Below are 13044 nucleotides of genomic sequence, written 5' to 3'. Positions count from 1 at the left end.
TAACCCATCCAACTACTTATAGATCTACAAAGTGTCTCGCTGTTCTTTTGGTCATTGCGAGTTCAGTTCCCGCGAGAAAAAGTCGAGCTTAGACTGAATGAACATATCAAACGAAGACGTATTTTAGCTATCTTTAGCTCTTGGAGTTAAACCGAAAGTCTGTATAACTTTAATAGATTTTATAACGTGCTGGAGACATGGATACCCAGTGTGTTTCCACCCTGCCCCGCGTCTGTGGAGTTCTGTTGGAGTCAGGAAGCTCTCTCCCCGATGACACCAGTCTGGAGAAACTACTGGACTGGTTTACAACCATCGCGCAGACTGGTCAGTAAGACCAACATTCTCCTATTCGACCTATCTATATAAAAATGTCATAATAAAATTAAAGTTGTCATTCAGTTCCAGAACTGTCTGTACCCCTTGAACTTCTTTTGTTGATCGTAGTAATAAAAAATAAATCTGAAAAGTGTGGTATTTTGTATCTAGCTCCCTTTACTTTTATTCCCTTAATTAAAATGGCTTCAAAAGTTACCTGATTAGAAAATGGATTCCATCAAAATATATTCAGAAATCCACAGCTGGGCAGGGAGAATCTTTCAGGAGAAAATCTAGTCTATATAAACAGTGAATGTTGGAAAAAAGACATGAAAAAACACAGTTTGCAGTTAGCAAGACCTCGTATGAGACAGAGAGGTATTGAGACTAACGTTGAGACTCACCTACCACACTTCCAGCTACACGATTTAATCCCAAACATACAGGCAGGATCAGATTCATCAAATTCATTTTCATTTTGGGCCACATTAAGATCATGAATATTCTCTTTGAATTGATCAAATCCATTAACAAACCATTAAAATATTGATAACAGTCACTGCATTCAATAAGTACTACTTAAGATAAAATAATATTGAACATCTTTTACATTGATCAGTCCCTTCAGAATTTTCCGATTCTTTTTGTAATTTTTTTGCAATAAAAATCAAAGAGGGGAGTCGGGGCAGGGAATGTGCTGATCGATCACATAAAATTCAACAAAAAAATCATTGATGCATTTGGTTGTAGTGTCACAAAAGAGGTTTTCTGTTCAATTTCAACTTGTTGTGTTTTCACTTCATTAAGGGGCATCACTGTTGGAGGCGTGTCCATGTCTGGTTGATTTCGTCTCCAAGGTGGCTTTTAACCACGCCTCAGGCTCCAGCATCCTTTCTTTCACTCTGAAGCTCACTGGCTTGATCGGTGCTTCTGAAGATGGTTTTAAAGTTCTGAAGGTACGACTAACGAATCCAAACAGCCCCCCCAACCTGGTATTGCTTTTTTTCATCCCTCCATCACTATCTCTAATGTGCAGGAGTGCTCTGTATTGAAACTGGTCTTTAATCCTCATCACTGGCAAGAGGCAGGACTTTGGGAGGATCCGTGTTTGCGGATTGGCTGGATCCAGGGTCTAAAGATGATTCTGCAGCACTCAGAAGCTCTCAGTTTTTTTGCGCAAGAAGGTAATTCATCATGTAGGACATTTGACCTTCTTTTGTTCACTTTGCTTAATAAGAATTTCACAAAGAGACTGGCGGTGTTCCTTTATTGTCTGCAGATCTTATTGAACCACTCCTTCAACTTCAGACAGACTCAAGCCTTTTTGTTGCTTCAGCTGCCAATCAGACACTCGCTCAGGTCCTGCTTCTCTGTCAGTCTCTATCTTCTGTGGGTCATAATTGTTCAAAAAATAGATACCTAGAACACAACAGTGTGAGTATAGAAACCACCCAGAATTACAGTGGCATCATCACAAGGGTCTCTGAATATCTGAACAAGTCAGTGGTTCTGAAGGAAATTTCACAGCTTCCTGGATGCCAGCAGATCCTCAGGCTACTGGCTATGCTCCTGGTCCAGGTCAGGCCTCCTTTGAGGGACACATTGCTGCTCGCTGTCATGAACTCTCTGGAGGAACTGGTGACTACAAGCTGCAGTCAGCTCACAGTTCCTCTCATGGATGTCATCCTGGCTGCAAACAGGTGAGATCATTTAGTCAGGTGTTAAACTGCTGTTAAATCAGCTAGCAGTCTCTGCTCTAGCATTAAAGCAGCAGCATTAGATCTACCTTAGATTTGTTTTAGCCCAGTAGCTAACTTGCTAGTGTGTCCTATAAGCTAATGGCAAGCTTTATGCTGTACAGTACTGAGATAGTTGGTAGTCAATAAGCACAGTTCACTGAAGCACATGTATTTCATCTAGCTAAACCAATTGCCTAAATTCTGATACCAGACCAAAAAAGGAAAATTATCTACTGCGTAAATATAGAAATGAATATTTTTATCCATGTGTTATACTGTATATATATATATATATATATATATATATATAAATCTCATGCCTGTCAACCTCTTGTGCAGGGTACTGTGCAAAGGTTTCAATCCTCCCTTAATTTCTTTATACCTTGCCTCTAGTGAGCTAAATAAAAGAAAACTGAGAAACAAAGTATCACTAAAACAGTGAAACAAAAATGATAAAATAATTAAATATCAAAAATCCTTAAAAAGTTAAGCCTATAGAACAGTGGTGCCCAAAGTGGGTCCCGGAGAGCCGGCATCCTGCATGTTTTAGTTCTCTTTCTGGTGGTAGTAACAACCTTTTCAGCATGTCAGTGTTCTTCTAATGAGCTATCATTGGATCCAGGTGCATTAAACCAGGGAGTGAACTAAAAAATACAGTTTGGGCACCCATGCTTATAGAAGCATAAATACGGATAGCTCAGGATAACTGAAGCCATTCTAACTAGACTAAGATTTATCAAAAAGGAAAGTTTTAAGCCTAGTCTTAAAAGTTTTCAGAGAGTTTGCCTTACAGACTAAAACTGAAATCTACTTCCAGAGGAGAGAAGTCTGAGAACTAAAAGATCTTCCTCTCATTCTACTGCTAGAAAATCCAGGAAGCAGCAGTAAACCAGCAGACTTTGAGTGAAGTGCTCTGTTAGGACCATATGGATCAGTCACATCAGGGATGGGAAGCTAAAATCAGAGAAAAAGGATCTCTCTGTAATTTCATCAGATCCTTCATTAGTACAGATCCTTCATTTACCTTCTAAAACGTTCTATGCTGCAATCAAACGTGTTGTGGGCATAGTGAGGCTGAGTCTATAAGCTAACATTTATTGCACTCAAAGCAGTTCTTTGTGAAATGCATACTGGCTGGGCTGTTATGATAAAGATATTTTAGAGACTTAATGTGTAGTCCTACTATAGTCCAGCTTTGAAGTAACAAAGGCATGCTATGGGCTTTCTGCAGCACTCTGGGGGAACATAGTTTTTAATTTTCACAGTTTTAGAGAGTGAAGACCTTGAAACTTGTTTTAAAGAGTTTAAATAAGATTAGTCAGATATGGTGGTGTGAGAAAAAGCAGCAAAAAGGAATAGTCCAAAGAAAAAAAAACTTGAAAAACCTCAAGTAGGCTGTAGAACTGCATCTCCTAGAGGGGAGTGGGAGTCACCTGTTAGTGTATTTAAATATTGCATACATGGATTGCAAGATAACTATATCTAATATCACTTGTCACTGTAGAATATGAAAACATTTTTTCAACTAAAAAAAGCTTTCTTAAAAAAAATAATTGGAATGAATGAAGCTGGACCAGTTTCTTTCCACACTCAAGCTTACACAAAAAAACATCAGACTTTTAATTCTGACTATAAATCTGTATTAACATCTCCACATCAAACTTTAAAGTGCTTAAAAATGAATAATTTTATTTTAAGCAGAGATTTTGCAGGATTCATAAAGAAGAAACAGATTATTGAAACTAATGTCCGTCACTGTTAAATTTTAATGAATGGATTATGTTTATTTGCACAGTGGTCTCAGGGACGATTTTGTCCCAAAGCAGCGACTCATCCGACTTTTGTGGGTCATGTTGAACATGAAGAAGCCTGCCATTGTTATGCAGGCTGCAGCTGCTGTGCTACACAGCCACCATAGGTGAGTGTAGCAGTAAGCTAGAAAACCTTTGATTTTCCTGTTAAAGCAGAACCTGCTATCTGGTCTATCTTCCTCTGTGTCCAGTGACCCCGCCTTCTCTGCCCACTCTGCTCGAGTCCTGCTGCTACCCCTGGACATCGTTACTGGTGTCTCCTTACTGGATGAGAACTCCACAGGTGAACAAATGATGTTGGTGTGTTTTTACATGTGTAATAAATGTTTATTAACTTCCTTTAAGAGCATGTTGTCGAATCCTGCAGAAGAAGAGCTTCGAATTTTAATAACTGAGCAGCTTAAGAGGAAAAGCTGCATCTCCATGATTTGTGTATGTCTATCAAACATACCTCAGATCACACTAATGGTGAGTAAAATCAGCAGATAAAAGGAGCATCAGTTATCTTTATTCCATGTTGAAATTGTCATACTTGGATCTGTTCCCCCCCAGGCTTCGGACCACCTCCCCTGTCCTCAGAGGCTAATTGTTACTGCAGTTTTGATGTTACTGAGGCTGTGCTGTGTGGACTCCTCATCTTCATCTGCTGGCTGTGTTGAAGTCGTCAGATTCATTACAGGAAACAGCAAAGTTCAAAAATGTGCCCTGGAGGCTCTGTTAGTGCTCAGCAAGAGTCCAGGTAAAACTCTGACTCTTCCAAACGCAGCAAAGCATCCAACATCTCTTCTCTGTCACTCTGTGTACAAGCTGGTGGGTGGTCTGACAGGAAAAGCAGCAAGGGGTAGTATTGTGTATTTTCTAGGCACATTGTGCCATTATTAAAAATGCAGTAAATCTCCAATATGACTTAAAAGAAATTTGACATTGTAACACCTTGAAATTGGGCCTCTGTCTCTTTAAAAACTCCTGCTCTTTCTTAAACGCCACCTACAGGAAGTCATCACAACATGGCTCCTCGATTAGGCCTTTAACAATATTTTCAGAAACTTCTTAGCATTTCACTGAAAAGTAGTTCCTATGAGCTCAACTGACGTGTAGTTCCAGTAGGTGTTTGCTAATTGCTTCTGGCTAGTCTGAAGGAGCTGATTGAGGGGGCGTTAGGGAGGGGATTTCCAGGGATCAGAAGCTACCACAGCCTCAGAGCTGAGCCTTGAAGGCGGGGCAAGGTCCACCCAAGAGTTGTGCACAGCTAAATTGTTTCTATGGAGATTAAAGAATTTCTTAAACATGAAAGAATCAATGCAACACTAGGTATAATTTTGAAGAGGGAATAATGCTATAACATGATGTAAAGCTAAATCTTGCATAATACTTTCCCCTTAAATCGAATTAAAATCTGTATTTTTAATCCATGTTTTTACATTTTATTCTATGCTGAACAGTTTTGTAAGTTTTGTTTTGTCTGTTGCTATTGTATTTTAAATTTTCTCCACATTACTATTTATCTTTTTAGATAAATAATGGCAACTAAGCCCACAATTTAAAATGCAGGCATTTTATTTTAAATTATTTATGTTTGTTTATTTTTACATTGCTTTATAAATATTGCTTATTTTTATTTTGCTTTTAGCTAAAGTAAATTCATTTGTATTTTTAAAATGTAATATTTCTACCAGTACTTTTTATTTTTACATCGGTGTTGTTCATTTTTACATTTCATATAACATTTAATTCTAGTTATTTAATTATTTTTTCATGTAGCAGATCCCCCAAATGAAGGATTGTGGCTTTACTGATGAACAGTGAGGTTTATTGGAAGTAAACCCTGAATTTCACAATAAGAGCTGTATGTACAGACACACAAAGAAAAGACAACGTAAGCCACCAAAACATGCCTTTATAACCGTAACGTTTGAACCAAAAAATAACATTCACTAATAAAATATCAACTCTTATTCAAAAACTGTACCAGTATTCATATACAATAAAACAAATTTACAATTTCAACCAATCAATAATAGAATACAAGAGGCCTATGGCCTGAGGTTTACAACCGCCTTTCAAAATAAAAGCGCTCCTCTGTTTGTTTTTGATTCACACTTTAAGTTTATTTCCAGCGGCTGTAAAAGTTTAAAGTTTTGTGTTAATTAATTTGGAAATGAAAATTATGTATCTGAAAATAAATTAAAATATATTGTTGTGAGAAAAAATCCTGTAAACCACAAATGTGCAACCTCAATCAAAATTGGTGACATTTGACAGGCAAAAGATCTTTCTGATTCCATAAATAATTTGTTACCAGTGACTACTCTCACTTCAGGATGACACTGGGACAGCTCTAGAAGACACCCACCAAATGCCATCCAGATTTGATGATGTTAGACTTGCAGTATAGGAGAAGAAACAAAAATAACTAATTTGGCCAGTTATTGAAGTTTCATAAATCAGATGAAGTTTTCCCAAATCACAAACTGTTTTAATTATTCAGCTATTAATACGTAAGAATCAAACCCATGTTTGTTTTGTTGAGTTGTACTAGTTTTGGAACTGGAGTGCTTTCAATGCGTTCCAAAGATATATAGTACTAATATGAACTTTCCATGAAGTTTCATAAATCAAAGAAAGATTTAATAAATCACACATTTGTTTATATATATTCTGCTAGTTTAGAATATTCTAGTCCAAGTTTGAAATGTCTGTGGTTGTGGTTTTTAAAGTAGAGCAAATTAAAGATGCTCAGGATAGTGTGAAATCAAGTGGAGTGGCCTTTTAGCTATTTCTGGAATTGGAAGCCCCGGGTGAAGCCAAATTTACAAATTCAGCTTTGTTGCCTCAAAAATTTATTAAAAGAAAAATGACTAAGTCTCTCATTCTTTCTTGGTAATCAAAATCTGAAGTTCAGATCAAACTAATGCATGCACTAATTATTTAGCTGAAGAAAAACACAAAGTTAATAAAAAGAGAAAACTTAACGATAAACCAATTACAAATTTCTTCTTTTGAAGGGCTTTAAATTTGAAATGACACTTCAGATGTGGATAGCAATTGCTGGGTGTCTTCTAGAGGTGTCCCAGTGTCACCCTGAAGAGAGAGAAGTCGCTGGTAACTTTTACAGCCGCTGGAAAGAAACTTGAAGTGAATGAAACATAAACCGGAGGTGAGCTTTATTTTGAAAGGAGCTTGTAAAGAAGGGCGCCGTAACTGGTGCCGTCGCGCACGTCAAAATTCGAGTGCAGGCTGGCTCTACTGTCATTTCCGAAGAGGCGGCTTCGGAAATGACAGTAAGAGAGTTTGATAGTACACGTGAGAGAGTTAGTAAGTTTTGGCCTATTGGGCCTCTCATAACAGAAATGTCCTTATTTATAAAATAAACATACCTTGTGCCTCTATCAATGGGGTCGCTAATGACAAGATACATTTTAGCAATGTTGTTGCAACTTGTCGTCCGTTCTTTTCTGTTGTTAAGCTGCCCTCCTATAAACAGCGGAAGTTATCTTATCAAAAGAAAGGCATAAAATCAAAAACTGGAAGTCAACCATATACTATACAAATAAAACAAAATAAAGACAATTAGCGCTAAAAAGCTAATTTACATATACATTCTGTTCTGCATTTTGAATCTTTGCAAGGACTGCTCTAAGCTGCTTTTTATATTGACAGCATGTTATATTTTATTCTTATTTTATCTTGTCTACATTGCTACTCAGTGGTGGATGTTGTGTGTCTTGTCTCTATGCTGCTGTAACTGCAAAATAATTTCCCTGCTGGGATGAATAAAGTAATTCTATTCTATTCTATTCAGAAAGGGGATACAGCAAATAAGGAGCTTGATTTGGGGTTATTCACATTTTAAATATCTAATCTGGTATTTTCTGCTGTGGTTGTTTGGTTGTTTTGTTCCTTTGTTTGTAAGATCTTTGAAGCACTTTGTGTGATATTTTAAAATGTTCTGGTACTTCATGCAAAACAAAAGCTGACTGAGTTCTTTAGGTTTATTTTATATTCTTCCTGTTTTTGTTTTTTCTCAGGAGTGAAGATGGTTCTGGTTGACGTCTTCAAAGTTCTGACTGAATATTTAAATAGTCCTTCATCTGACCCATCTGTAAGTTTGTGTACGTTTGACACTAGTCACATTTCAGCAAGGGCTCATAGAAATTTCAAAAAATTGGGGCCCTGTCAATTACAAAATTAATCATATCATGCTTTTAAAATATTTTTTAGCAGTAAAATTTAATGTTCCCCCTCCCAGACCAAAAAACACACATCCATGTTTGCCCTGAACCCCCCTGGATCTGTATGGAATGGTTAGTTCCTGCTTGGAGGTTTGAAGGTGACGATGTTCAGCAGCAGTCAGTAGAAGACAAGAACGACTGTGGCGGTTATTGTGCTGCTAAGAAAAATGATAAAATCAGGTTTTCATAAAATAAAATAAAAAATAGAGAGAGGGAGAGAGAAAAAGGTAAGAGTGTCAATTTGTAACATAGTTTTTCTCCTATAGGTAGGTAGACTGTGTGAGATTATCAACCATTTAGCATAGTTAGCTTAGCTACAAACTACTGTTTGCCTCCGTTTCACTAGCATTTAATGAATTAAGGGAAAGAATTACCAAGATATTCATATATTTAACTTGTCCCTATATCTTTTACCACACTTAACAACAGATGAGTCAGTCAGCAGCAGCTTTAACCCACATCCCTCCTGACCTGTCCTCTCCTAAGTGAAATTAAAGCTGCAGTATGTAACTTTTATTAAAAAGAATTTTTTTCACATATTTGTTAAAACTGTCATGTTGTGACAGTTTGGTATGAGAGATAATCTGTGAAAAAATAATTTTCTCTGCCTTCTCCCAGTGTTTTCTAGAAACAACCAATCAGTGGCAGGAGAGTTTTAGTGCTGTCAATCACAATCTCATGTGGCTGCTATGCTGTAGCTAGTGCAGCCTGTTGTGAATGCTCCGCCTATTTAGTATAGCTACCAATGACGGCATGTAAACATTTTTCCTGTAATTATAAGTTGTTTCTCCACCATTAGCACATTTAGCAGTGATTGAATGAGGTAGATTGACAGCACTAAGACGCTCCTCCTGGTTCTGAGTGGTTGTTTAGGGTCAGAATGTTTCATTACTTTAGCTAGTAATAGTAGTTCAGGGAGCAGGTGGAGAAGTTTGATCTTCTTGACAGATTATCTGTCTCATAACAAACTGGCACAACATGGTCATCGCTTAAACAAATATGAAAAAAACATATTTTTTATTAAAGTTATATACTGCAGCTTGAACAAAATGCAACTTCATAGCATTTTTTAGAAGTCTGGGTTGCTTCATGTATATTTTGCATGCTGCCTGAAAATTAGAGGCTGATTTTGCTGGTGTGACTATGCAGAACACTGTGGTGAGTCGGTCAGAACTCCAAAGAACGCAGAGTCATACTCCAGGTGATTCAACTCGTACTTGCGGTTTATTTAGGTAATTGTGTGTGGTTCCTGAAATTAAACAACAATACAGCGTCAATGTCTGAATAAACTGACTGAAGTAGCATCACACATACTGAATAACTGCACATTTCTACATAAATACACGACACAAACAAAATCCACCGTGTATAACTCTCCAGTGTGCACGTGAACAGAGCATGCTATTAATTAAGGGTAAAACTAAAATACTCTGCTAAATAAACAATATTATTAATATGTAACATCACTTGTATTTCCACGCACACACATCGAGGAGTATCAATAAACGGCAAACAGCAAGTTAAAACAAAATGCGAACATAAACTATACTCCCTTTACACTCTACTCTTTTTTTTCTCTCTTTTTCGTCTGTATGCTGCAGCTGCTCTAAGCCCCGCCCCTTAAAGGCTCAGCATGGCAGTTTGTTTCCACACTGCCTATGACTGTTGCTGGTGGAGAGAGACATTTCAGTAAGCTAAAGCTAATAATAATAAAAAAATTCAATTAAATTATTTGCATACTGTATGCGGACTGTTGCATGTAAAATTCATGAGCAATAAATATTGTGCTAGTATCAGTATTGGACCAAAGAAAGCAAAGCAGTTGCTTTTTATGGGTCAAATAGACTCAAGAAACTGTAACAGCTGCTGCGCAGGGGGGGTCCAATTTAATTTTTTGTCATGGGGCCCAAGATTCCTGGCGGCGCCCCTGTATTTCAGAAAACACTTAAAGGATTTTAAGTTTAATTTGTTATATTAGTGACACATAACTGAATATTTACATGTAATTATGCTGGATTCTACTGTACTTGTTGATTCATTTTTATACCTTGTCCCTTGGCAGGTTGATGTTATCCACAAATGATTCCTAGAGGAATAGATTATTTAACAATTAGCTTGCACCACCCAAACATGCTCCTCTCTGCATATTGAAGATAGTTATGGTGTTCCGCGAGGCTCGAGTTGGATCTGTTTTTGTTTTTATCTTAGTGATGTTCGGATCCGATCAGTGACAGAGTCCCTGAGGAAACTCAACTCCCAATACCTGTTGCTGGTTTACTCGTCTCTAGATTAAATGTTGTTTACTCTGTTTCTGAAACTGGTGGAGGAATTGCAAATTGAAACCTATATTTTTATTCTGACCCATCTGTAAATCATATTGTTGCGTTTATGACCATGTGGTCACCAGTCAGAGCTGATATAGCTGAAGGTTTTCCAGTTCCCTTCCAGTGGATAATTCCAGATCATGACTGCTCAGGTTTTATCTCTAGTAAAGCTCTCTGAAAAGTATCACAACATAAAATTTTTTCAAAGTTGAGAACTAAAATAGAAGAAATGCCAGTTATGACCTGTTTTTTATGTCTTTGAAATATCTTTGTGTTTATGTGCCAGGTGCTCCAGAAGTCCTACCAGGCTGTGATAAAGTGGGTGGGTGTTTGTCCAGATCTGTCCTGCATCACAGACCAGCTCAGAGAAGGTACAGCTCTTGGATTTGTCCCTGTGTGACAGGAAGCACATATAGACAGAAAGGATCTGCTCTCTCCTCACTGCTAGGTTTCATCCAAGCGGTGAGAAAGCGTGCTTGTGACACGCGCTGGGAGGCCAGAGACTCCACGGTGGAGTTTCTGGGTCACTTGGGGGGGGCGCCCTCATGCCGGTCGTTCACTGAACAGGAGACGGAACCATCTGATGTTCTCCTGGGTGGCTGCAGCTTTACGGTTCCTCTCCTCAAGGAGGCGCTGCAGGATCCAGAGAGCTATGTGAGAGCCAGCTCCATCTCTGCTCTGGCGCAGACACTGACACCCAGCTGGCAGGAGGGGGCAGCATTAACACAGGAGCAGGTTGGCAGAAACAACAGCAGATTTTACAATCCCACCCAACAGTCTCACTGGGACATTTTTAATGACATGAAGTTATTTGTTCCTTCCAGGAGGACATAGTAACCCGGCTGCAGGAAGTTCTCTTCCAGGACTCGGAGGGATTTGCCAGGAGAGCTGCTGTGAAGTACTTCATTGCCTGGCTCTCCGCTTGTTCCTCGCCTTCCTCCTGCTGGCTCCTCATGCAGTCTGTGCCGACCGTCCTCTCTCAGGGTGTCAACGATCTGGACTGGGAGGTCAAACTTCACACCCTGGAGTTGGCAGAGCTGCTGCTGGACCAAGCCTTTCCGGATCCTTCTCCATCTCATCCCTATGCTGTGATGTCTGACCAAGCCCACAGACTTCACATTGCAGGTCAGCAGTCAGACCTGCTCAGCAGCTTGAAGGATTTGGTCGATCGGGGAGTGGTCTCAGCTCTGTTGTGTGGTGTGGTTGACTGTGACAGACCCGTTGCTCTGAAGGCCTGCCAGCTGCTGCTAAAGCTCCGAGGCGTTGTTTGCCCTGTGATGGGTAACGCAGCAGACACCAGAGTTTTCTGTCAACTGGCTGAAGGCAGTGTGATGCAGCAGGTCAGAAAGATCCAGGCAATGGGGAAGGACACCTATGTTGTTTCTGAAGCTTGCAGTGAGGCAGACAAGGAAGGCATATGTGCAAGTGTTGACCCAGAGCGTGTTGGTGTGTGTGAGGTGTTGAGGCTTCTGGATTTAGATGAGAAGCTGAGCATCTTGACCCAAAGCAGCGACCACATCTACAATTCTCCCCTCTCTCTGCTCCAGGACATCCTGACAGCCGCTGCTGCTAGCTCTCAGCCTGGCCGGGACCCGCGCCAGGAGCTCGTAATGGACTGTTACTAACAGCCAGACACACAGAAACAAACCATCTTCAATCAGTACAATCACATAGGTCATACATGCTGATTTAAAGCTGCAGCATATAACTTTCATAAAAAATAATTTTTTTACATATTTGTTGAAACTGTCACTGTTTGGTGACAGTATGTTATGAGACAATATGTCTCATAACATATTATTATGTTATGAGACATAACATCTGTGATTTTTTTCACAGATTTTTTCACAATCTGAAAAAATCAAGCTGTTCTGCCATCTCTCAACACTAACTAGAAACAACCAATCAGGCGGGTCTTAGCGATGTCAATCACTCTCATTGTGGCGCCGCTCATTGCCTTGATCCCTCCAACCCCCTTTCTGCCCACTATGCTGCAGCTAACAAAGCCTGTAGTGAATGCTAAGGCTAGTTAGCATGGCTACCAACAGTTTCTCTGTAACAGCAAGTTGTTTCTCCGCCATTAGAACATTTAGCAGCAAGTACATGAGATTGAGTGACAGCGCTAAGACCCTCCTCCTGGCTCTGATTTTCCTGTTTTTAGTCAGGAGTGGTGCATTACTTCAGATTGCAATAGTAGCTCAGGGAGGAGGTGGAGATCAATCTTTTCACAGAAAAAAAGATGTAAAATAAATGATTTTTTTTTAAGTTACATATTGCAGCTTTAAACAGACAAATTTCAGTTTTAGATCTTTTATTGACAGGATTACCTGCGATGTGTCTCATTACCTACTCAAAATACAACTTGTCTAATGTTTTGTAGATTTTCCTATGGTTTAAGAAAAAACTAAATATAATGGACAGAGGCAGGAGTATAGCATCTTGAGACCTTTCTGGGTTTGGATTCATGTGTGATTTTGCACAACTTTCAGCTATGACCAGACCTCCAGCCTCTTGTAATGCCTTTTCATGCTAAGAGCAATCTTTGTGTACAAACACTGACAAATACATTAGCAATCCTGGTAGATATCTGTAAAAAGCCTAATAAATGTATGCAATAAAATAG

General features: G+C 39.0%; 1 protein-coding gene and 1 long non-coding RNA gene across 4 annotated transcripts; one reads left to right on the top strand and one right to left on the bottom strand.

The window, feature by feature from the left end:
* The first annotated feature begins 39 nt into the window (after positions 1-39).
* On the top strand, positions 40-13044 carry brat1 (BRCA1-associated ATM activator 1). Of its 3 annotated transcripts, none has more exons than XM_028017491.1 (12): positions 40-324; positions 1123-1271; positions 1352-1499; positions 1595-2015; positions 3850-3972; positions 4057-4148; positions 4233-4333; positions 4418-4604; positions 7894-7967; positions 10708-10792; positions 10870-11156; positions 11246-13044. In XM_028017491.1, exons 1-12 carry the CDS (start codon positions 198-200, stop codon positions 12044-12046), a joined length of 2595 nt encoding a protein of 864 aa, XP_027873292.1. In that variant the 5' UTR covers positions 40-197; the 3' UTR covers positions 12047-13044. The 3 variants fall into 3 exon arrangements, with proteins under 3 accessions (XP_027873292.1, XP_027873293.1, XP_027873291.1); XM_028017492.1 differs by having other exon boundaries at positions 4057-4333; positions 11246-11546; positions 11969-13044; XM_028017490.1 differs by having other exon boundaries at positions 4057-4333.
* On the bottom strand, positions 9303-9795 carry LOC114144549 (uncharacterized). Its single transcript, XR_003595508.1, has 2 exons — positions 9565-9795; positions 9303-9346 (listed from the first exon to the last, which is right to left on the bottom strand). It is a non-coding gene; the product is annotated as an uncharacterized LOC114144549 (long non-coding RNA).

Source organism: Xiphophorus couchianus, chromosome 5, assembly GCF_001444195.1.
Source record: "Xiphophorus couchianus chromosome 5, X_couchianus-1.0, whole genome shotgun sequence".
NCBI lineage: Eukaryota > Metazoa > Chordata > Actinopteri > Cyprinodontiformes > Poeciliidae > Xiphophorus > Xiphophorus couchianus.
This window is presented reverse-complemented; position numbering and strand designations above follow the sequence as displayed.